The sequence below is a fragment of the Cynocephalus volans genome, chromosome 2 (assembly GCF_027409185.1).
Source record: "Cynocephalus volans isolate mCynVol1 chromosome 2, mCynVol1.pri, whole genome shotgun sequence".
NCBI lineage: Eukaryota > Metazoa > Chordata > Mammalia > Dermoptera > Cynocephalidae > Cynocephalus > Cynocephalus volans.
The window spans coordinates 66,043,645-66,066,404 of NC_084461.1; the positions used below are offsets into that span (position 1 = coordinate 66,043,645).

Consider the following 22,760-nt stretch of genomic DNA (forward strand, 5'->3'; position numbering starts at 1 on the left):
TGTTCTTATAGTTTACCTCCCTCATTTTATAGATAGGCAGATTCAGACACAGAAGTTAATTTTTCTAGGTTTACTCAGGAATGATGTAACTTGGACTAGACATATTCCGTGGAGTGGCTTTAATGAGGAAAATGATGTGACAAGTCATTTCTCACAGCAACAACTAAAAGTGCTGCTGGCAGTATAAAATGGAACAAAGAAAGGACCAGACCTCTCAATTTCCTTTTGAATATAGGATAAGAAGCTAGAATTTCTTGCTTTCTATATTATTTAAGTTTCTTACATAGATTATAAATTACCTGGAGGGAATTTTTACCTAATTATATTATATTCACAAATTATGTTTTGTTTCCAAAGAATTTTTTCTCTAGAATTTAAAGTGTACTAGACAATAAAACTATTATTTTTCAGGGGGGAGTCACATAATGCTAGTTATGTGGCCGAATTGTGCAGCTTAAGGTGGTTGTCTGCTGTCAGGTTGCACTGTCTTTTTGATGCCTACTTATGAGGTAAATCTGCTTGGGTATGATCTCTTTAGTTATGTTTTTCCAATTTACTAAGGTCTGATTTGGGTCCATACAAAATTAGTTTGTGAGTCTCTTTTAGGTTTGAGTAAGACTGTTATGACTCTTTCATGATTATGAATTTTTAAAAATCATGATTTATGGAATAATTGCTAGTGATTATTAAACACTTATTATAATGATTTGTAAAAATTTTGCTAAATACACTGTTGTCTTAAAGTCTTGCTGAGAGAGAAACTTTTAATGGCTTCTTCCAGTTCTTTTCTTTTTTTTCCCTTAAATGATTAGGGCATTTAGAAACAGTAATACTGTTCAAGGTAAATGAAATTCTCAGTATTTATTAAATTCATATGATTATAGTAACTCAAAAAATTATAGAGTAAGGAAAAAAATTAACTCTCCTGAGGGCAGGGCCTCTCCCTTTAGGGCTTTTCTTATTTAATCAGGTTGCCTAGTCTCTAGTGTGTGATACTGATTGTATTAAGCAGAGCTATTGAAGACTATTTTAATTAAGTTTTGTGGAGCAGCACAAAGTTTATTTTTATTTATTTATTTATTTATTTTAAATTAATTTTATTTCACTTCTCAAAATACATTGTACTTGATTTCGTGCCCCTTTACCCGTTCCTCTCCATCCCCTCCACTCCCCCCCACCCCCAACATCATATCTGTGCACTTGGCTTAAATAGTAAAAAGAATTTTTGTGGTTATTCTGTCTTCTTCCCCCCACCCTTTATTTGTTTGTGTGTTTATTTATTTATTAATTTTTGTTCCTACAAATAAGTAAGAACATGTGGTATTTCTCTTTCTGTGCATGACTTGTTTCACTTATTTTCTCTAAGTACGTCCATGTTGTTGTGAATGGTAGTATTTTGTTCTTTTTTTATAGCAGAGTAGTATTCCATTGTGTAGATGTACCACAGTTTCCTCATCCACTCATCAGATGATGGACATTTTGGCTGGTTCCAGCTCTTGGCTACTGTATATAGAGCTGCAATAAACATTGGAGTGCAGGTATCCCTTTGGCAGGATGATTTCCATACCTCTTGGGTATATTCCCAGCAGTGGAATCGCTGGGTCATATGGTAGATCTATCTGTAATTGTTTGAGGAACCTCTATATCATTTTCCATAAAGGCTGCACCATTTTGCAGCCCCACCAACAGTGGATAAGAGTTCCTTTTTCTCCGCAAACTCTCTATCACTTATTGTTCTCAGTCTTTTGGATGTTAGCTATCCTAACTGGAGTGAGGTAGTATCTCAGCGTGGTTTTAATTTGTATTTCCCAGATGCTGAGTGATATTGAGCACTTTTTTATTTGTCTGTTGGCCATTCGTATATCTTCCTTTGCAAAATGTCTGTTCAGTTCCTTTGCCCATTTTTTAATTGGGTTATTTATTTTTTTGTTGTAAAGTTGTTTGAGTTCCTTGTGTATTCTGGATATTAATTCAGGATGATATTGGCAGTGGGCTTATTGTATATGGCTTTAATTATGTTGAGATACTTTCCGTCTATGCCTAACTTGTAGAGAGTCTTTATCATGAAAGGATGTTGAATTTTGTCAAATGCTTTTTCAGTGTCAATAGAGATGATCATGTGGTTTTTGTCTTTGCTTTTATTAATGTGGTGTATCACATTTATTGATTTACATATGTTGAGCCAACCTTGCATCCCTGGGATGAATCCCACTTGATCATGGTGTATAATTTTCTGTATGTGTGAGCAGTACATGGTTTAATTTGGCCTTTTCATTTTGAGGAAATATAGTTTTAAACATAATTTTTTTATTACATTTTCCTATAACAACTTGGTCTTTGTACTCAGGTTTGGATTTGAATCCTGACCATGTCACTTATTAGCTATTTGACTTTGGGTAAATTACTTAAACATCTCTGTGCCAGTATTCTCGGCAGTAATAGAAAGGATATAGAATCTAAGTCATACAGCTTTTCTGAGGATTACAAGAGATAAAGAGTCTAGTACAGTGCTAACCTAGATTCATTCTGTTTCTCTCTTTGCATCTGTCTTTGCTTTAGCCTTCTTCAATTTCCTGTAGGCTTTCTTGATAGAATTTTTAATATGCATTTTCTTCTAAATGTTTGTTTTAAGATTAAAAATATTGCCTTCTGGTATGTGAAAAAGTGTGAAGAAATTGATGGTGAAAGTCTGCTACTATGTTATAAAAATACTGGACTGAGAAGCTTCTGATCAGGTCTCTTGTCATTCTTTGTAATTTTGAAAAACTTAGAGGAAATTTAAGTCTGAGTTTGTTGTTTCCCTTTTTGCTAACATAATTGAATTTTCCCAAATGGATGAAAGTGAAATTGTACTATAAGCAAGTATTGAATAGGTTGTAATGGCTAGATCAGTGCTATTCGATAGAAGTATAATTTGTGCCACATATGTAATTTAAAATTTTGTAGTAGTTGCATTAAAAAAAAGAGTAAAAACCAGGTGAAATTAATTTTAGTATTTTATTTAACTCCACATATACAAAATCTTCTTTAACACATAATTAATATAAAAGTTATTGAGATATTTTACGTTGTTTTTTGCTGCATCATCTTCGAAATCAGAAATCTGGTGTGTTTTATATTTTCAGTACATCTCAATTGGACTAGTTGTGCCTCTCACACTTCCTCCTCTTTTTATCTCCTCCTCCTTTTTCCTTCAGGCTGAGACATTTCTAATGATCTGCAGGACATTGTGAAAACTGGTGTATCACAAAGTCATTTCTCATCAATTAGAATAGCAATTATAGGCCCTATTTTTGCTTTGGTGACGCATTGGCAACTGTAGTAATTGCTCTTCCCCTCAGATGCTGTACCTGCTGTTGTCTGCTACTTTTTCTGGTCACCTTTCTATAATTTAGCTTCTGTTTGTCCCTCTTTCCACCATTACTGGTGTCAGCTTCTACTACTGCTACTAAATACCAAAATTTTGTCTCATATTCAGCCTCCTCAAGAAATTGGATCTAATTGCATTGGTTTGTCATTATCCAATATGGGGTCACTTCTGTTGGGGTATGCCAGGCTTCCTCATGTCTAGTTCTAAAGATGGTTGCCTTTGGCACAGAGACCAATTCCTTATCCTTTCACATGTAGCTAAAGTAATAGGGTCACATGACACAAAGGTTGGGCAAAGAACTGCTTTTGGTTGCTTTCCTTACAAGGAGGCTGGGGGTGTTTTTTTGCCTATTCATTACCTAAGATGTGCTATACTCTCTTAAATTCTCAGTTAATCATAAGTGAAGAGCTTTTTGCTTGATCCTTAACTTGTTATTGTTGGCGATGGTGATAGCAGCCTCAGCTATCACGGGTAGTTTCCATATGCAGTAACTGTATTAAGCACTTTATATGTAGTAACTCTTGAATTATATGATATGTTTTACTGATGAAAAAGCTGAGATACAGTGAAATATGAAGTGCCTTGTTCAAAGTTTATAGCTTCTTGGTAGTGGAACTGGGATTTGAATATAGGCAGTCAGCTTTCCAATCAGGACTTACAATCTATGGCATAACATTTCAGAACCGTAACTGACCAGGGTGATCACATATGATATTTCCCCTATTTTAAAGGTGAGGAAAGTGAGACTTAGAGGGTTTAGATGATTTGCTTAACGTCACAGGGCTAGTCATAGCCAGGAACTGAGAGTTTTTCATTCCTAGACTAGTGCTCTTTCTACTACAGAACAAATACCCAAGACATACAAGGTTTTGCATGCTAATCTTGAAACCTAAACCTATTTGGTTTTAGCAGATATCATAGTAAGTGGATACATAATATATGGCTGTATATAATCCTCCATGTAGGCTTCTATATTATTAGACTACTATTTAGCTCAAAAATGGTGTTCATACAGAGAAAAATAAGCAGGATACTGAGCTTGGTTAGCCATATGAATTGTTTATTGGATCCGTCTCCTCACTTCTAGCTGAAGGTGAAAGTACTGTCTGCCAGGTTGGAATCTTCCAGGTTATATGTGGCAGTGATTAAGAAATGTCCAATTTGATGCATGGTGTAGGAGATCATTAGAAATACAATGAAGGTGTACTATCCTGGAAGGTTTGGTAAACAAACTGAGATTAAAGATATAAAAAAGAAAATTATGCTATATATAAAATTTTTACTTATTCTCTTATTTGAAAAAACTTTGTTTTCATAATGCATCTTAGTTTTTAATAAAATATGATTATGAAGTTAGGTGGTACTACTAAAGGGTTGTCAGAATAGCCTTGGCTTAACTAGTGAAGTAAAGATTTAACTTTAATATCTGTGCATAGTCAGATCCATGTTATATTTAAACTGTCTAACAAATGTCTTTACTTGCTACTTGAAAGTTAATAAAATACAAACGCCTAGTATATTCCTCTAAGTCAATAAAATAAGACTACCTCAGAATCTTTTCCTTATAAGAAATATAAATTCTCAGGCACCACCCCAGACCTACTAAATCAGAAATAAGATACATTCAGAGTAGGGCTGGGCAATCTGGATTTTGCCATGCCCTTCAGGTGATTCCATTGCAAGGTGAAGTTTGAGAACCACTGCCATAGAAGAAAATAAGGCATTAGTTGAAACAATTTCATTTTGATTATGTTGAAGAGAAAGTATAACATCTTCTTGCTAAGGTTTTGAAATCATTAATAAGCAATTAGCTTAACCTATTTCTTTTCTTATTAAAGTTGTTATTGTGAAGTATATCTGGTGGAAAGAGTGTATAGGTTTTGGAAAGTCCTGGTTTCATATTTTGTTTCAGACATGTACTAATTTGACCTTGAGGAAGTTTCCTGACCTTGTTTAAGGCCATAGTTTCTTTCTCTGAAAAATGGAACTATACATTTTACCAGGAAGGATCATAGCAAGGATTGGAAGTAATATAAGTTAAAATTGGATACTTAATAAGTATTAAAATATCATTCATTATTACTTAAATCTTCTTCACCTTTGTCTTCTCCTGGTTTAGAGGCTATGGCTTAATACTATTTATAGTTATTAAAACTAATTTGATGCTGGCCGGTTAGCTTAGTTGGTTAGAATGTGTTGTTGTAACATGAAGGTCAAGGGTTTGGATCCTCTTACCTGCCACGGCCAAAATTAAATAAATAAATAAATAAAACTAATTTGAAGGTCAAGGTTCAGATCCTATACCAACTGGCCACCAAAAACAAAAAAACAAACAACAACAAAAAAAGAATTTGAAACATTAATTATGTGATAATTCAGAGATATCAGTTCTTTACCTTTCTAAATCTAGTCTCGTTCTTGGTATATCCTGTACATACTCTACTGCTTTGTCATTTAACATTACATTAGGAGAGATTCCAAATGGACTACAAGTGAACTTAGTTCACTTGAGATAATGATGTTGTCAAATTGCCAGTTAACTTTCAGCCTGGATTAAACTTTTATTGAATCTAGAAGGAAACAAGTGCATTTTAGTTACTATAATTGAAAGTAGAAAATTGGAAGAATGATTTCATTCTGGGTCTCTTTAGTACTAAGTTATGCCTTATTATTTATTTGTTTGTTTTTTAAGAAATTAAGGTAAATTTTAGGACTCATGAGTTAATCGGATATGTGTATTTATAAAATTAAAGTTGGGAGTCGTACTTCTGTGGCATTGAGAGAATGACATTGATGGCATGAATGTTGGCTAAACAGGAAGCATCATACTGATCCTACATTCTGCCTCCTTCCCTTTTTCTTTTTGAATTAATTTTGTTCTATAATTATGAAAAACATTTTCATGGTTCCAAAATAAAAGATATAAAACAAGATACGTTTAGAGAAGTCTAGCTTCCAAGCCTATTCTCTCTTCACTGTTCCCTTCCTCCTCCTATAGGTAATCATTTTTATTACTTTTTGGTTTATTCTTCCTTTTTAAAAATATAAATAAGCATTTTCATTTTTATCTCTCTTCTTGCATAAAAGGTAACATCTTATTTACAGTGTCCTGCACCTTACTTTTTTCAGCCAGTTTGTAGCAGTGTATATATCTCCTTATACTGTTTTACAACTGCATAATACTAAACTGTATAGTACTTTATCATGTAGATGTACCGTACTTCATTTGACCATCTTCTATTGATAGACTTTTCCCATCTATTAGTATGATTGCTTCCATACTATTACAAATGGTATTTTGCCAGTATATCTTTGGAATAGAAGTGAAACTGTAGGTCAGAGGAAAAATGCAGATATAATTTTGCTAGATCTCTTCCATGGAGTTTATAACAGTTTCTATTCCATTAGCAATGTATGAAAATTCCTGTTTCCTTACAGCTTTGTCAATAGAATATTTCAGACTTTTGGATTTTTTGTTAATCTGATAGGTAAGGAATGATTACATAAGTGTACTTTTAATTAGTATTTCTCTTCTTATGAACTATCTTCATATTTATGCTGATATTTTTTGAACTATCTTCATATTTATGCTAATTTTGGGAGGGAGTAATTCTTGGTTATTAATGCTGCTACTGTCTTGAAGAATTACTCTTTGGATATTTCTTCCTAGAGGAGGTACAGAAATACTCACTGAAGAAATAGAATGTCACCAGGCAGATATGATTAAAAAAAAAAAAAAGCTCTTTCTCGATTCAAAGAAATCACAGTCTAATTTAGGGAAACAATACTTGCATGAAGAACATCATGGTTCAGTGAAAGAAATGCTAGTAGAGATAAATACCAAGCACTGTGGGAGCACTGTGCCTGGGATGGAGTAACCTGAGTAGGGGGAAGGTATCAGGAAGATCATTGCTTAGCATGTGAGGTAATATTTGGATTAAGTCTTTAACGAGGAGGAAATTGCTAGGCTGACCCTGCCGGGAAGAGTATCCCAGCTAGAGGAAGCAATGCAAAGGAAGAGTATGGTGTCTGAGGACTTACAGGTTATTTGTTTTGTAGGTGGTGATGTGGGTGGTCATTGAAACTGCAGCTGGACCATCTGAATTTGATGAAGGTCTCTGCTTGTCAACCTAAACCCACTTCTAAATTAGGTTAACTTCAGCAATGCCAAGTTGAAAAATTTGATTAAAATGTTCGTGCTTCTATTTTCTTAATTTTCTCCCTGAGACATGCATCTCCCACTTGATAATCTTCCTGCTCCTCACTCTTTTGGGTAAAGTTAGGAGGGAAACTCTGGGGAGTAAGTAGAGTAACTTTGTTCACTTCTCCCAATTTTACTGTTGAGCAAGACTAAAGCCTTTATTTTTCATCTGTGCTGTACTTTTTATTTATCCTTATTACCATTTGCTTTTTGCCAAGTTTGAGGCTCCTTATGCAGTAGCTTGTTTGATATGGTTAAGGAAGGACCTGTCAAGATGAGGGTGGTTATGAGAGAGTTGATGAGGCAGAAAGGTAGGCACGGGCTAGACTAAATGTTGAAAAGCCTTGTATCTTGTTTTGAGGACTTTGAATTTTATCTTATAGTTAGTGGAAATCCTCTAAAAATCTGAAATGGATGAAGGATGGAGGAAAGGGGTTGCAGGAGAGGAATGACAAAATTAGCTTTGCATTTTTTCCCCCCAGAGCTTACATGTGGTTTAATTGTGGGGAGGCTCAGGGAGGACAGGGTGTCCAGAACAGCATTTTTACTAAGTTGGTCTAAAAATGAAGCAGGAATCAGACATAGTCCCTACACAGTAAATTTACAGTTACAGTAAATTTCAAAATTCGAGCAGCAATATGAGTTATTTTTTGAAAAACAAACACAGAGTTGATGCCAGGTGGTCAGCGAGGTCAGAGGGCCAGGCTATAACCTGCAGGCCCCGCATTGTGAGTGCAGCTGGGGTATGGAAGCCCGGGATGTGGGCTTTGGTGCCTGCTCTGGGGTCCTTGCTCCTTGGGGACTGGCTCCTCCCCACACCTTTTGGAGCAGTGGGCATGAGATGGGCTTGGCCAAGAGGTGGTCTACTTTGGATCTTTATATAATAGCTAGCAGCTGATATGCATGTACCCAGTTTTTGTTTGTTTTTCTTTGAGGTTGTATGCGTTGTGGGTTTGAATTTCACCTTTGCTGAAATGTGACTGAGTTAATCTGGTCATCTTCTAACATCGTTTTCCTTTATTAGCTTTGCTGAGTGACCAAAAGTACAGACAAAGCAAAGGCTATGTAAACATCAAAATTATGTCTTAAAGGATGAGTAATCTTTTTTTCTCCTTTGAATTTTATTTCAGGATCCATCAGTTACACAGGTGACAAGAAATGTTCCACCAGGACTTGATGAATATAATCCATTCTCAGATTCTAGAACAGTAAGACTATTCTTAATTGGACTACTTTTAATGTTTAAATTGAAATTAAATATAAATTATATTTCAATTATGGTTTGTTTTAGTTGATTGGTTAAACTTATGTAAAAACACGTTGTTGATGTTTTATTTAGAAATCAGCAAGTTAGGATTTTTTTTTTTTTTTTTTTTTTTTTTTTTTTTACTTGAAGGAATATCTGTAGTAATTGAAAATTACCGTGATGGTCAAAGTGCAATAATTCAAATTTTCCTCTGTGTCCTACAAATTAAATTGCTAATAATCTCTCTAATATATAAACCTTTCTATAATACTTGAGATACTGGGAATTAGGGAAGTGTTTCTTGGTATACGTGTTGTCTTCATGGTAACGTGGAGTGATGCTTTCTTACAGTAGAATCTATGTATAGAACTGTACCATGAATGTTTGTATGGTTGTCATTTGAATTAGGTGAGTTTACTATCATGTTGTGTTTCTTCAGGGATAGTCTGTCTGGCTTCTTTTTCTGTTCTGCTAGTGACTGTCATATATGATTTCTCTCAAATATAGCAGCAAGATCTGTACCTTCTGGCAGAAAGAAGAACTAAGAGAAGAATATTGCAAGTACTGGCAGTGTGAGGGGATATGTCCAGGTCATTACCTGGACATAGATAATTGGTTTATATAAGGAAGAACTCCCTCTAACATAATTCAGAACATGAAGCAGACTGAGTTGGAGGACCTGAATTTTAACATAGGCCCTACCATTAATTAGTTGGTAACTTTAGGCAAACCATGTAATAGACATCATTTTTAAAAAATGCATTGCAATGGCAGCAGGGCAGTAAATATTAAGTTAGATAATTTCTAATATCTGTTTCTGTTTTGAAAATGAAGGATAAAGCTTTTAGCTCATGGGAGCAACTGGATATAATTGTACATAATAGTTTACCTATCTTTAATACTGCAAAAACATTCTCTGCACTTTAATTCTTGTCCTTATTTTCTCTTGCTGAGTATTTCTTTTTTTCTCTTTTCCTCTCCGCTTCTTACTGTTTTGTCATTCTTGGAGCTCATTATCTGTTCCTTCCAGGACCAATCTTTGTTTGCAGTCTCATTTAATGATAATGTTGCCTTCTATTCCCCTACTGTCATTGGCTGGATATACCTGAGTCCTCTTTGGCTCAAACAGCTTTTTTTCCTACATCTAATCAGTTGCCACATCCTGTCACTTATACCTCCAAGGAATAGTACCTGTCTGTTCTTTTCATTCATACTAAACTTCTAATTCAGACACTCATGTGAAATAGTACAGTGGCCTATCCAGTTAGCTGCCTCCAGTCTTTCTCTTCTTAAAACCATTGTTTGCAATGTGGGTGGAATTATTTTCCTAAAGCAGAGGTCAGATTAGGTCATGTACCTTCCTAAGAGATGATTATGCATTGCCTACTTAGTAGTTTGGGATGTAGGGCTGTCCATGGTTTAACTTCAGCCTGTCTTTTTTTTTAATCTATAAACTTCTTTTTAGAGCAGTTTTAGGCTTATAGAAAATTGAGCAAAAAGAACAGAGTCCCAATTTACTTTCACCAGACTATCTTTTTAGTTTTATCCTCTAATGTGCGATTTGCTCCAGCCAAAGTCATCTACTTACAAGCCTCCAACCCTATTGAGACCACTTCCTCTAGGCCTTCTTGATCTTTTTTTTTTTTTTTTTTTTTTGGTGGCTGGCTGGTACAGGGATCAGAACCCTTGGTCTTGGTGTTATAACACTGTGCTATTACCAACTGAGCTAACCAGACAGCCCATTTTCTATTGGTTATTGAATGGAGTCAAGAGAGGCTGTGTGAGATCATAATGCCTGGCTTCTCTAGGTTATTCTCACCCCCTTCAGTGGGTGGGAATATTCATTTTCTATCGCTGTGTAACAAATTACCATAGATTTAGTGGCTTGAAACAATACATGTTTATTTCGCCATTTCTGTGGGTCAAGAGTCTAGGCACAGCATAGTTGGGTCCATTACTCAGGGTTTTGCAAGGCTGTGGTCAAGGTATTGGTCTCACTTTTAGTTCATGACCAGCTCTAAATTGTACTGAGTTTCCTAGTCCGTTTAATTGTTTATTCTCCCCTTCCTCTGTCCTCATCTTCGAATCTTCCCCTGTCCTCACTCTTAGCTGATGACCTTGCTTCTTATTTCATCAAGAAAGCAATCAGTAGAAAATATCCACAGACTCCTGCCACCACATCTACCTACCTACCAGCATTTGTACCCATGTGCTCTGCTTTGCTGTCTGTCATTTACAGATGAACTATCTGACTTCTTTCTCAACCAGTCCCTCTGCTTGTACAATGGATCCTGTCCATTCTCAAAAACTGTGCTAAACCATCCTTCTCCTACGTTATTATTTTTTTCTCTTTCTATTGGATCATTCATATCATAACAAAAATGTTATTGTCTCTGAAAAAAAATCACAAAAATTTATGATTTATTTATGTATTTTAACAGCATTATTGAGATGTAATTAATACACCATATACCCATTTAAAGTGTACAGTGCAATGTTTTTAGTATAGTCATAGGGTTGTGCAACCATCACCACATTTTAATTGTAGAATGTTTTTGTCTCTCCCACCCCTAAAAGAAACCCTGTGCCCTTAGCAGTTATTTCCCATTCCTCCATTCATCAGTTTATGGGAGTTTAGGTTGTTTCCAGTTTTTGGCTGCTGTGAACCTTTGTGTACTGGTTTTTGCATGGATATATGTTTTCATTTCTCTTGGGTGTACACCTAGGAGTGGAATTGCAGGGTCATGTGATACCTTTATGTTTAACATTTTGAAGAGCAGTCAAACTGTTTTCCAGAATGAGTGTACCATTTTACGTGCCCCTCAACAGTGTATGAAGGTTCCAGTTTCTCCACATCCTTGACAACACTTGTTATTATCTGACTCTTTGATTATAGACATCCTAGTGTATGTGAAGTGGTGTCTCCTTGTGGTTTTGATTTATATATCCCTGATGGCTAATCATGTCAAACATTCTTTCCGTGTGCTAATTGGCCATTTGTACATCTTTTTGGAAGAATGACTATTACAGACCCTTTGCCCATTTTAAATTGGATTATTTGTCCTTTAAATATTGAATTAAGAGTTTATTATATATTCTGGATACTAGTCCCTTATCAAATATGTGATTTGCAAGTATTTTCTCCCATTCCATGAGATGTCTTTTTAGTTTCTTGATAGTGCTCTTTGACATGCAGAAGTTTTCAATTTTGATTTCCAATTTGTCTGTTTTTTCTTTGGTTGCTCCTATTTTTGGTGTCGTATCTAAGAAACTATTACCTAACTCAAGATCATAAAGATTTACTACTGTGTTTTCTTCTAAGTAATGTACAGTTTTGGTGCTTACATTTAGGTGTGTGATCTATTCTTAGTTTTTGTGTACTATATGAGGAAGGTGTCCAACTTCATTCTTTTGTATGTGGACATCCAGTTGTTTCAGCACTGTTTGTTGAAAAGATTATTCTTTCCCAGTGGATTTTCTTGACATTCTTATTGAAAATTGGTTCACTATAAATTTAAGTGTTTATTTCCAGACTCTCAATTCTATTCCAGTGATCTGTATGTCTGTGGCAGAACCGTACTGTCTTGATTTTGTCTTGTAACTTTATAACAAAACTTACCTTAACCTCATTTCCCTTTCCAGCCCATTTATCTTCTTCCTTTCCCTGAAGAACTATCTCTACTCCCCATTGCTGCAAAACTCCTCTAAGTTGTCTACTTGCTTTTTTTCCTAGTTCTTTCTCCTGAAAGATACTTCAGTAAGGCATTTTCTCCCAATACTCCACCAAAACTACACTTGTCAAGGTAGCTAATGACTTCTGTGTTGCTAAATCCGATGGTAAATTTTGTCGTAGCCTTATTTGATCTATTATGGGCACTGACAGTTGATCACTATCTTATTCTTGAAACACTTTTTTCACTTGGCTTTCAGAATACTAAGTTGTTCCTTCTCAGTCTCCTTTGCTGATTTACTCCTTTTCTATCCCTCTGCCCCTCATACTGGAGTGTACTAGGAATTGGGCTTGCTTCTCTTTTCTATATATGCTCACTCAATTGATAATAATTGGTAATTACATCCAGTTTTATAGCTAAATACCATCTACATGCCAATGATTCCCAAATTTACATCTCCAGCCCAGATCTTTCTACTGAACACCAGACTCATACATTCACCTGCGTACTAGACAAGTCTACCTGGATGACTTAGAAATTGCAAATTCAGCATGTCAAACTGAACTGAGCTCCCTCCTCTTAAACCTGTTCATTTTTAGTCTTTCCCATTTTTATCTTACTAGTTGCTTAAGCCAAAATCTTAATGATATTTCACTATTTCCATTTCCTTGTAACTCACACCGTTCTGTCATGCGGTGATCTACGCTAAAAATACATTGGATCTACTCTAAAAGTACATTGATATCTGACCCCTTAACTTCACAGCCATCTCTTGGCCTGAGATGCCATCATCCTTTGCCTGGATTAATTACTACAATGGTAGTTTCCTAACTACTCTTCCTTTGACTCTTTTCAGTCTATTTTCAAGTCAGTAGCCAGAGTGATCCCTTAAAAAAAAGTTTATCTTTTTAGTCTCCTGCTCAGAACTCAAAACCTTTTACTAGCTTTTTTTTTTTTTTTTTTTTTTTTTAGGATTTTAATTTTTCTGGAGCAGTTTTAGGTTTACAGCAAAATTGAGAGGAGGGTACAGAGATTTCCATAAGTCCCAGCCCCCACACATGCATAGCCTCCCCCATTATCAACATCCCCCACCAGAGTGGTACATTTAATTATAACTGATGAACCTACATTGACATATCATAATCATCAAAGCCCATACTTTATGTTAGGGTTCACTCTTGGTGTTGTATGTTGTATGGGTTTGGACAAATGTATGATGACGTGTGCATCATTTTAATATAATACAGAGTAGTTTCACTGTCCTAAGAATCCTCTGTACTCTGCCTATTTATAACCACCCCCATCCCTTGCCCCCAGCCTCCGGCAACCACTGATCTTTTTACTGTTGCCATAGTTTTGCCTTTCCCACAATGAGGAATCACATATTAGTGGAATCATACATTATGTAGCCTTTTCAAACTGTCTTCTTTCACTTAGTAATATGTATTTAAGTTTCCTCCGTGTCTTTTCATGGCTGGATAGCTCATTTGTTTTTAGTGCAGAATCATATACCATTGTCTGGATGTACCACAGTTTATTTATCTATACACCTATCGTAGGACATGTTGGTTACTTCCAAGTTTTGGCAGTTATGAATAAAGCTTCTATAAATATCTGTATGCAGATTTTTGTGTAGGCATAAGTTTTCAGTTCCTTTGGGTAAATACCAAGTAGTATGATTGCTGGATTATATGGTAACAGTATGTTCAGTTTTGTAAGAAACTGCTCAAGTGTCTTCCAAAGTCTGTTCCATTTTGCATTTCAGCCAGGAATGAATGAAAGTTCCTGTTGCTCCACATCCTCTACAATATTTGGTGTTGTCAGTGTTTTGGATTTTGGCCATTCTAATAGGTATGTAGTGGTATGTCATAGTTGTTTCAGTTTGCATTTCACTGATGACACATAATGTGGAGCATCTTCTGATGTGCTTCCTTGCCATCTGTATATCTTCTTTTAATAAGGTGTCTATTCAGGTCTTTTGCCCACCTGTTTATTTATTTGGCAGCTGGCCAGTAAAGGGACCCGACTGCTTGACCTTGGTGTTATAATACTGTGCTCTAACCACGTGAGCTAACTGTCCAGCCCCCTTTTACCCATTTATTAATTGGACTTTTTCTTATTGTTGAATTTTAAGAGTTCTTTGCATATTTTGGATAACAGTCCTTTATCAGATGAGTCTTTTGCAACTATTTTCTCTCCGTTTGTGGCTTGTGTTCTCATTCTTTTGAAATTGTCTTTCACAGAGTGGAAGTTTTTAATTTTAATGAAATCCAGCATATCAGTTATTTCTTTCTTGGATCATGCCATTGGCACTATATCTAAAAAGTCATCACCATACCCAAGGTCAATTAGATTTTCCACTGTGTTCTCTTCTAGGAGTTTTATAGTTTTGCATTTTGATCCATTTTGAGTTAATTTCTGTGAAGGGTGTAAGGTCTGTGTCTAGGTTGACTTTTTTTGCAAGTGGGTGTCCAGTTGTTTCAGCACCATTTGTTGGAAAGATATTTTTGTTCCATTATATTGTCTTTGCTCCTTTATCAGAGATTCATTGATGGTATTTACATGAGTCTCTTTCTGGGCTTTCTATTTTGTTCCATTGATCTATTTGTCTATTCTTTTGTCAATACCACACTGCCTTGAATGCTATAACTTTATAGTAAATCCTGAAGTTGATTAGTGTCAGATCTCCAACCTTGTTCTTTTCTTTCAGTATTGTGTTAGCTATTCTGGGTCTCCTCTCCATACAAATTTTAGCATCAGTTTGTCAGTATCCACAAAATAACTTACTGGACTTTTGATTGGGATTGCATTGAGTCTGTAGATCAATTTTGGAAGAACTGACATCTTGACAGTACTGAGTCTTCCTATCCATGAACATGGAATATCACTTATTTGTTTAGTTCTGCTTTGATTTATTTCATCAGAGTTTTGTAGTTTTTCTCATATAGAACTTATATATATTTTGTTAGATTTACCTAAGTATTTCATTTTGGGGGGGTGCTGATATAAATGGTCTTATGTGTTTAATTTCAAATTCCATTTGTTCATTGCTAGTATATAGGAAAGTGATTGATTTTTGTATATTAACTTTGTATCCTGTAACCTTAGTGTAATCACTTGTTAGTTCCAGAAGTTTTCTGTTGATACCTTTGAATTTTCTACATAGATGATCTTGTCATCTGCAAAGACAGTTTTCTTTCTTTCTTCCCAATTTGTATTCCTACTATTTCTTTTCTTTATTTTTTTATTTTTTATTTTTGTCTTATTACATTAGCTAGGACTTCCAGTATAACATTGAAAAGAAATGGTGAGAGCAGACATACTTGCCTTGTTCCTGATCTTGTTTAGAGAGCTTCTAGTTTCTCACCATTAAGTATGATGTTACTGTGAGTTTTTGGTAGATGTTCTTTATCAAATTGAGAAAGTTTCTCTCTATTTCTAGTTTGCTGAGAGTTTTTATTATGAATGGTATTGGATTTTCTGAAATACTTTTTCTGCATCCATTGATATGATCATGATTTTTCCTTTTTAGCCTGTAGAGGTAATGAATTACATTAATTGATTTTTGAATGTTGAACCAGGTTTGCTTATCTGGGATAAATTGCACTTGGTTGTGTTTATAATTCTTATTATACACTGTTGGATTTGAACTGCTAATATTTTGTTGAGGATTTTTGCATCTATGTTCATCAGAGATATTGGTCTGTAGATTTTTTTGTAGTTTATTTATCTGGTTTTATACTGGGGTAATGCTGGCCTCGTAAAATGAGTTAGGAAGTATTCCTTCTGCTTTTGTCCCCTGAAAGAGATTGTGGAGAATAGGCCTATGAATATTGTCTGTCTCTTCTTGTGTGTTTCAGCAGATTGTGTCTTTCAAAGAATTGGTCCATTTCTTCGAGGTTATCAACTTTGTTGGCACAGAGTTGTTTATAATGTTCCTTGATAATCCTTTTAATGACCATGAGACCAATAGTAATGTCCCTTCTTTCATTTCTGATGTTAGTAATTTGTGTCCTCTTTTTTTCTTAGTTAGCCTGGCTAGAGGCTTATCAATTTTATTGATCTTTCAAAGAACCAGCTTTTGATTTTGTTGATTTTTATTTCTCTATTAATTTCCTGTTTTCAATTTTATTGATTTCTGCTCTCATTCTTATGGAAAATTAGATAATTGATTTTAGATCTTTCTTCTTTTCTGATTTATTGGTTGCCCTAGAGTTTGCAAAATACATTTACAACAAATCTAGATCCACATAACAAATAACTTTATACCACTTTATAGGTAGTGTGAGTATACATTGTAATAACATAATAACCATAATTCCTCCCTCCCATTCTTGTATCATTGCTGTCATTCATTTCACTTATGTATATGCATATATAAACATATATATTCATATATATAAACATAATACTTTTACCTAAAAATACATAATCAAATACATTGTTGCTATTACTATTTTGAGCCATCTGTTTTCTGTTAGGTCAATTAAGAATAAGAAAAAGAAAAACATTTTTATTTACCTTTGTCTATTCCTTCTTGGATAATATTCCTTTCTTGTAGATCTTGTATGTAGATCTGATTTTCTTTGTTCTTTTTAAAAAATTTTTTTAGTTTATGTAGATCTGAATTTCTGACTGATATTATTTTCTTCTCAATAACTTCTTTTAACAGTTATTGCAAGGCAGATATCTTGGCAACAATTCCCTCAATTTTTTTATTTGTGGAACACTTTATCTCCTTGACTTTTGAAGGGTAATGGTGCAGTGTTTAGAATTCTAGGTTGGTGGGTTTTTTTCTTTCAACACTTAAATATTTCACTCTCTTCTTGCTTGCATGGTGTCTGAGGAGAAATTGGATGTGATTCTTGTTTTATTTCTACACTTTTATTTATACTCTACAGGTGTATTAGTCCATTTCTCTTGCTTTTAACAGAATACCTGAAAATGGATAATTTATAAAGAAATGAAATTTCTTACAATTTTGGAGTCTGGGAAGTCCAAGGTCCAGGAAACACATCTGGTGAGGGCCTTCTTTCTGGTGGGGTGACTCTCTACAGCAATGCAGGGTATCAGATGGCAAGAGAATGGCCTGAGCAAGAGTGAGCTAACCTTCTCACTTACTCTCCTTATAAAGCCAACATTAGCATGCCCATGACTACCCATTAAACCATCATGGATTGATCCACTCACAAAGGCATAGTCCTCACAATCCAATCACCTCTTAAAGGTCTCACCTTCCACCACCATATTGGGGGTAAGTTCCAACATGAGCTTGGGGTCACTTTCAAACCATGGCCATCTGGCTTCTTTTAGGATTTTTTCTTTATCTTTGATTTTTTGTAATTTGAAATAATATACCTTGGTATAGTTTTGTTGTTGTTGTTTTTGTTTTGTTTTTTGGCATGTGTCCTGTTTTGTGTTCTTTGAGCTTCCTGGATCTATTGTTTGATGTCTGATGTTAATTTGTGGAAATTCTCAGTCATTTTTGTTTCAAGTATTTCTTCTGTTCCTTTCTCTCTTCTCCTTCTGGTATTCCCATTATTGTATGTTATACCTTTTGTAGTTGTCCCACAGTCCTTGGATATTCTTTTTTTCCCCCCAGTCTTTTTTTAATTTGCTGTTCAGTTTTGGAGTTTCTATTGTCATATCCTCAAGCTCAAAGATTCTTTCCATATCCATGTTCAGTGTACTAATAAGCCGATCAAAGGTATTCTTTATTTGTTATATTGATTTTGATCCTAGCTTTTTTTTTTTTTTTTTGGTTCTTTCTTAGAATATACAATGCGTACATTGCCAATCTGTACATGGCTCATTCTTTAGAGCCCTAAGCATTTTAATCATAGTTGTTTTAAATTTCTGGTCTGATAATGTCAACATCTCTGCCTTGTCTGGTTCTGATGTTTCTTCAAATTGTGTCTTTTGCCTTTCAGTACACCTTGTAACTTTTTCTTGATAGCTAGACATAATGTATAAGGTAAAAAGAATTGCTGTAAATAGGTCTTTAGTTACGTGGGAAGCATTTTAAAGTCCTGGGATTAGGTGCCAGTCTTTTATTGATTCTGTGCCTCTGGTCTATGAACTTCACAAGTGTTTCTGCATTTGTTTTTTTCCTTATTGGTTAGGTGGCACGGATTGGCTAGAGTGGACTGGAGTTGGGTATTTTCCATCCCCCAGGTCAGTTAGGCTCGGATAAAACCCAGCGGGTTAGACACTGGTTAAATAGTTCCTCCTGAGGGCAGGCCTTGTTGAGAAGAACAATGTTCTGGTGTATTTCAGACTGGTTCCTTTTCCCCTCCCCTGCCAGAAATATGTGAGAACTTTTCTCCAATATTTACTGTGAGGACCTGGTCAAGTTCCTGGATGTAAAACAAAAGTATTGGGCCCGCCTATGACTGGGTCCGCCTGGAGATTTTAACTCTCAGCATTGTCACACTGAACTTCCAGCAATTCATGAGTTACAGTTCAGGTTTTCCCACCCCTGTATTGGTTCCCATGGGGGTTTCCACTGGAGAGTTTTTGCTCCAGTCAGCTGTTACTCCCTGTGTTCACCTGTCTGTTTCCCCAATCTTGGGGCAGTGGTTTGCCCTATGTCCTCACCTCTATTAAGTATCCAAGAAGAGTTGTTGATTTTTCAGTTTGTTCATCATTTTACTTGTTGTTAGGATGGGGTGGCAAATTCCAAACACCTTACATGCAGAACAAGAAACTGAAAGTTCCCTTTACTAGCTTTTAATATTTTTCAGAGTAAAATACTCTGTAACTGGTCCCTAATATCTATTCTTTGTCTCCTCAGTCTTTGTGTATTATTGTCCAACACACTAGTCTTCCTTGTATGTACTGGGTGTTCTCCTTACTTTGTACTGGCTCTTTCCTCTGCTTAAAGTGGTCTTCATCCAGATTTCTGCAAGTCATTCTTTTTCACCTCCTTAAAGTCTTTGCTTAAATATTGCCATTCTTAACCACATCAGTACAATTATCCCCACTCAACCTGTACTTGTGACCCCTTTACTTCTTTTCGTTGTTGTTGTTCTATAAAATTTATTGCCATCTAAGAAACTCTGTAATGTATTTGTTATGTTTATTGTTTATTTTCTTCCATTGCTAGAATATAAGTTCCATGAGAGTAGGAATGTTTGCCTGTTTTGTTCATGAATGAATCCCAAATTCCCATAACTGTTTCTGGCACATTGTAGTTGATCAGTGAATGTTTGATGAATGTATGTAAATGTTTATGGCCATGCTTGTGTTCATTTATGTTCTTTTATCTACTTGTGAACTCTCATCCTGGTGTATCCCTTCTTTCCTCCTATTATGAATCTTCTCCCCCACCAAAGTTATTCTAATCCCTAAAAGCCTTGTTTTAAAGTAGTTATTTATTCTAATAAAATTATTTCTGTTTTTTCTGATTCTGAGATTAGTATGTATAATTTTCACTGTGCTTAATAACAAGGGAATCTGTATTAAACATAGCCACAGTCAGTTCTTGTATGCTGAATCAGAGACTGTTAAAGTGAGTGAAAGCTGCAAAAAGTTTAAGGATTCTTTTGGCAGTTTCTTTAGGTGAAAGAATACAACAGTGGTTTGTAGAAGCTGTAAGCTTTGTGGTCTTAGAGGGGAGTTCTCAATTTTAAGGTGTCTAAGAATCACCCTGGGGTGGTTGTTAAAAATGCTAAGTTGTTAAAAATGCAGATTTCTTCTCAACTCCTCAGGTTCTGAATCAATAGGTCCATAGTGGGTCCAGATTTTGCATTTTCAGTAAGTACTTGGGGTTTCTATTGCAGGAGATCCATGAACACATATTAAGAAACATTCCTTTAGACCCTAAGTATCTTTAGAATCTTTTTTTGGTTCACATATAGAAGAAAAAGGAAGAACAGGAGAGACCAAGGAAAAATTTTCTTGAATAGATGTTTAGAATATGGAAGACACCAGGAAACAGAACATATACAGTTGTGCATTGCTTAATGACGGGTGTGATTGTTCTGAGAAATGTGTCATTAAGCAATTTTGTCATTGTGTGAACTTCATACAGTGTCTGTACAAAACCTAAATGCTACAGCCTAGGTGTGTACTAGGCTGTATGGTGTAGTCACTGGTGTATATGTGATTTGTCAATCATTGACTGAAAGGACATATGGGGGCATGACTGTGTTTGCTTATGCATGGGAAAGACAATTCATGGACCTCCCGTGACTTGAAAAGACCTTGAATATTTAGACATTTATTTAAAGATTTAACGCTCTTGGAATTTTCAGTGCAGAGAGCACACTATAGTAGAGAACAGTGCATTCACTGCTGTGTAACTATATGATTCTTATAATGTTCTTTATTCTGTTGAGCCAAAATACATTTTTCTGTAATTTTTTTCACTTGGTCCTAGTTGAGTTCTCTAAAGCCACACAGAACAGGCAAATGTAGAAAGGTAATTTATGTTAATGTATAAGAGAATTATAACCCTTTAACTTTCCAGAGATATTTTAAAATATAGTCTATTCCTGATTTGTGAAATTTCATCCGCCATAGGAGAAGGATATATAACCTTGCTCTGCCAGACTTTGTTTTGATTCTGTATCCAGGGTCAGCTCTCTTATTCTCTTCCTGGCCTGTCCCAATTTTATTCTTTGTCCACATCTCTGCACTCTCTGCTTTCATCAGTACTTCAGAGTTTTCTCAGGTGCTGCCAAAGTAGTGGCAGGTACAATTCCAAGTCTGTCAGGAGAAGAGCTTATTTCATTCTAGTACAGATGGTTGTGTGAGTGTCCTCTTTTTCTCTATAGATAGGTTGGCTTTCCTTCTATATCTGGAGTTTTGATTGATGTAAAATGAAGATGATATACTATGAAGAATCCAATGAGGCAGAGAGGTCTTTCTTTTTGGATCTCAAATTTTCCTTCTGATACCATTTTTTCCTACTCTTATCGTAGGAATTCCTTTAGTGAGGGTTTGTTGGTAGAAATTCTTTCAGTGTTTATTGATGTTTTTTCACCTTGGTTCTCAAAAGCTAGTCTGACTGGATTTAGAGTTCTGCATTGACAGTTACTTTCTCTCATCAGTTTAGCACATTTTCCCAGGGCTTCCATTGTTGCTGTCGAGAAGCCTGCAGTCAGTCTTACTGACATTCTTTTGTGTAGAAATTGTGTCTTTTTCCTCTTGCTGTTTTTAAGATCTCTTGTTCTTAAGGTTTGCTCTTTCACTGGGTGTGTCTAGGTCTTAATTTTTAAAAAATCTGATTTGAGTTTTAGAGTTTTGAATATGAGAATTAGTGTCCTCACATTCTATTTGAATATTGACTCTTCCTTATTCTTTCTGTTGGCTTCCTCTGGAACTCTTAGTTGTATGCTAGACCTTCTCACTATATTGTGTCTTGTAATTTCTCATTTTCCATTTTTTTGGTCTCTTTGTGCTGTGCTACTCAGAAAACTATGTAGTTTTCTTTAGACCTACTTTCATTTCCCTTAGTATTTCTTCATCTTTGTGTAATCTGCTGTTTAACTTGCCTATTAAATTTATGATTTTGATTATTATAGTTTTCATTTTTAGAGGTTCTATTTGTATCATTTTTAGAAGTTATTTAGTCACTTTTCAACGTCTCTTTTTCTTTAGTCAAACTGTTATTACCCTCTTTTATTTCTTGTTTAAACACACCTATTTTATATCTGGTAATTTCAACATATTCAGATTTCATTTTGTAGTTTATTATATCTCATGGTGACTTATTTCCTTGTATGTTTAAATCACAAGCCAAAGTTACTTGGGACTTTATCTGTGAGAATTTTTTGAAGCCTAGTTTTAAAACATATTCCTGTACTTTTGCCGGGTGCATGAAGTCATTATCAACCTGGATCCCTTGTAATAAAAGTGTGAGCCTTGATTATTTTGTCTACGTGGGTAGTATGAATTCTGGCCCCAGATCTACAAATTGGTAGTTTTGTGATCAGGAATTCTCAGGGAAGATTTTTTTTCCCCTTCTACATCCAGAGTTAAGGGCAAGATATGCAGGTATTCCCACCGTTTCTTTCTGTGAAGCTGCTTTTTTCTCATTCATCCACTGAAAATGCTGCTTTCTAGGAAGTCCTGGCTTTATGCAGAGATCTCAGATCGATCTCTTACCTTGCACCAGCTCCTAAGCTTTATCTCCAGCTTATTTGGTGAATGGCATGACATCAAGTCTCTTCTTTCTTTGGATTTATAGCTTTTCCTCTTATCTAGCCCCCCCATGATTTCTTGTCAGTCATGTATTTACAATATTATTTAAATAAAATTTGACCTAGT

General features: G+C 35.3%; 1 protein-coding gene across 2 annotated transcripts in view; it reads left to right on the forward strand.

The window, feature by feature from the left end:
- Positions 1-22,760, forward strand: part of SCAMP1 (secretory carrier membrane protein 1) — a 91,918-nt gene that overhangs the window by 22,330 nt on the left and 46,828 nt on the right. The window contains exon 2 of one of the 2 annotated variants that reach the window (XM_063085830.1): positions 8,702-8,779. The exons of the other annotated variant lie outside the window; for it this stretch is intronic. Coding sequence (XP_062941900.1) covers positions 8,702-8,779 — 78 coding nt within the window. The remainder of the gene's footprint in view (positions 1-8,701; positions 8,780-22,760) is intronic. 2 annotated transcript variants of the gene reach the window in all.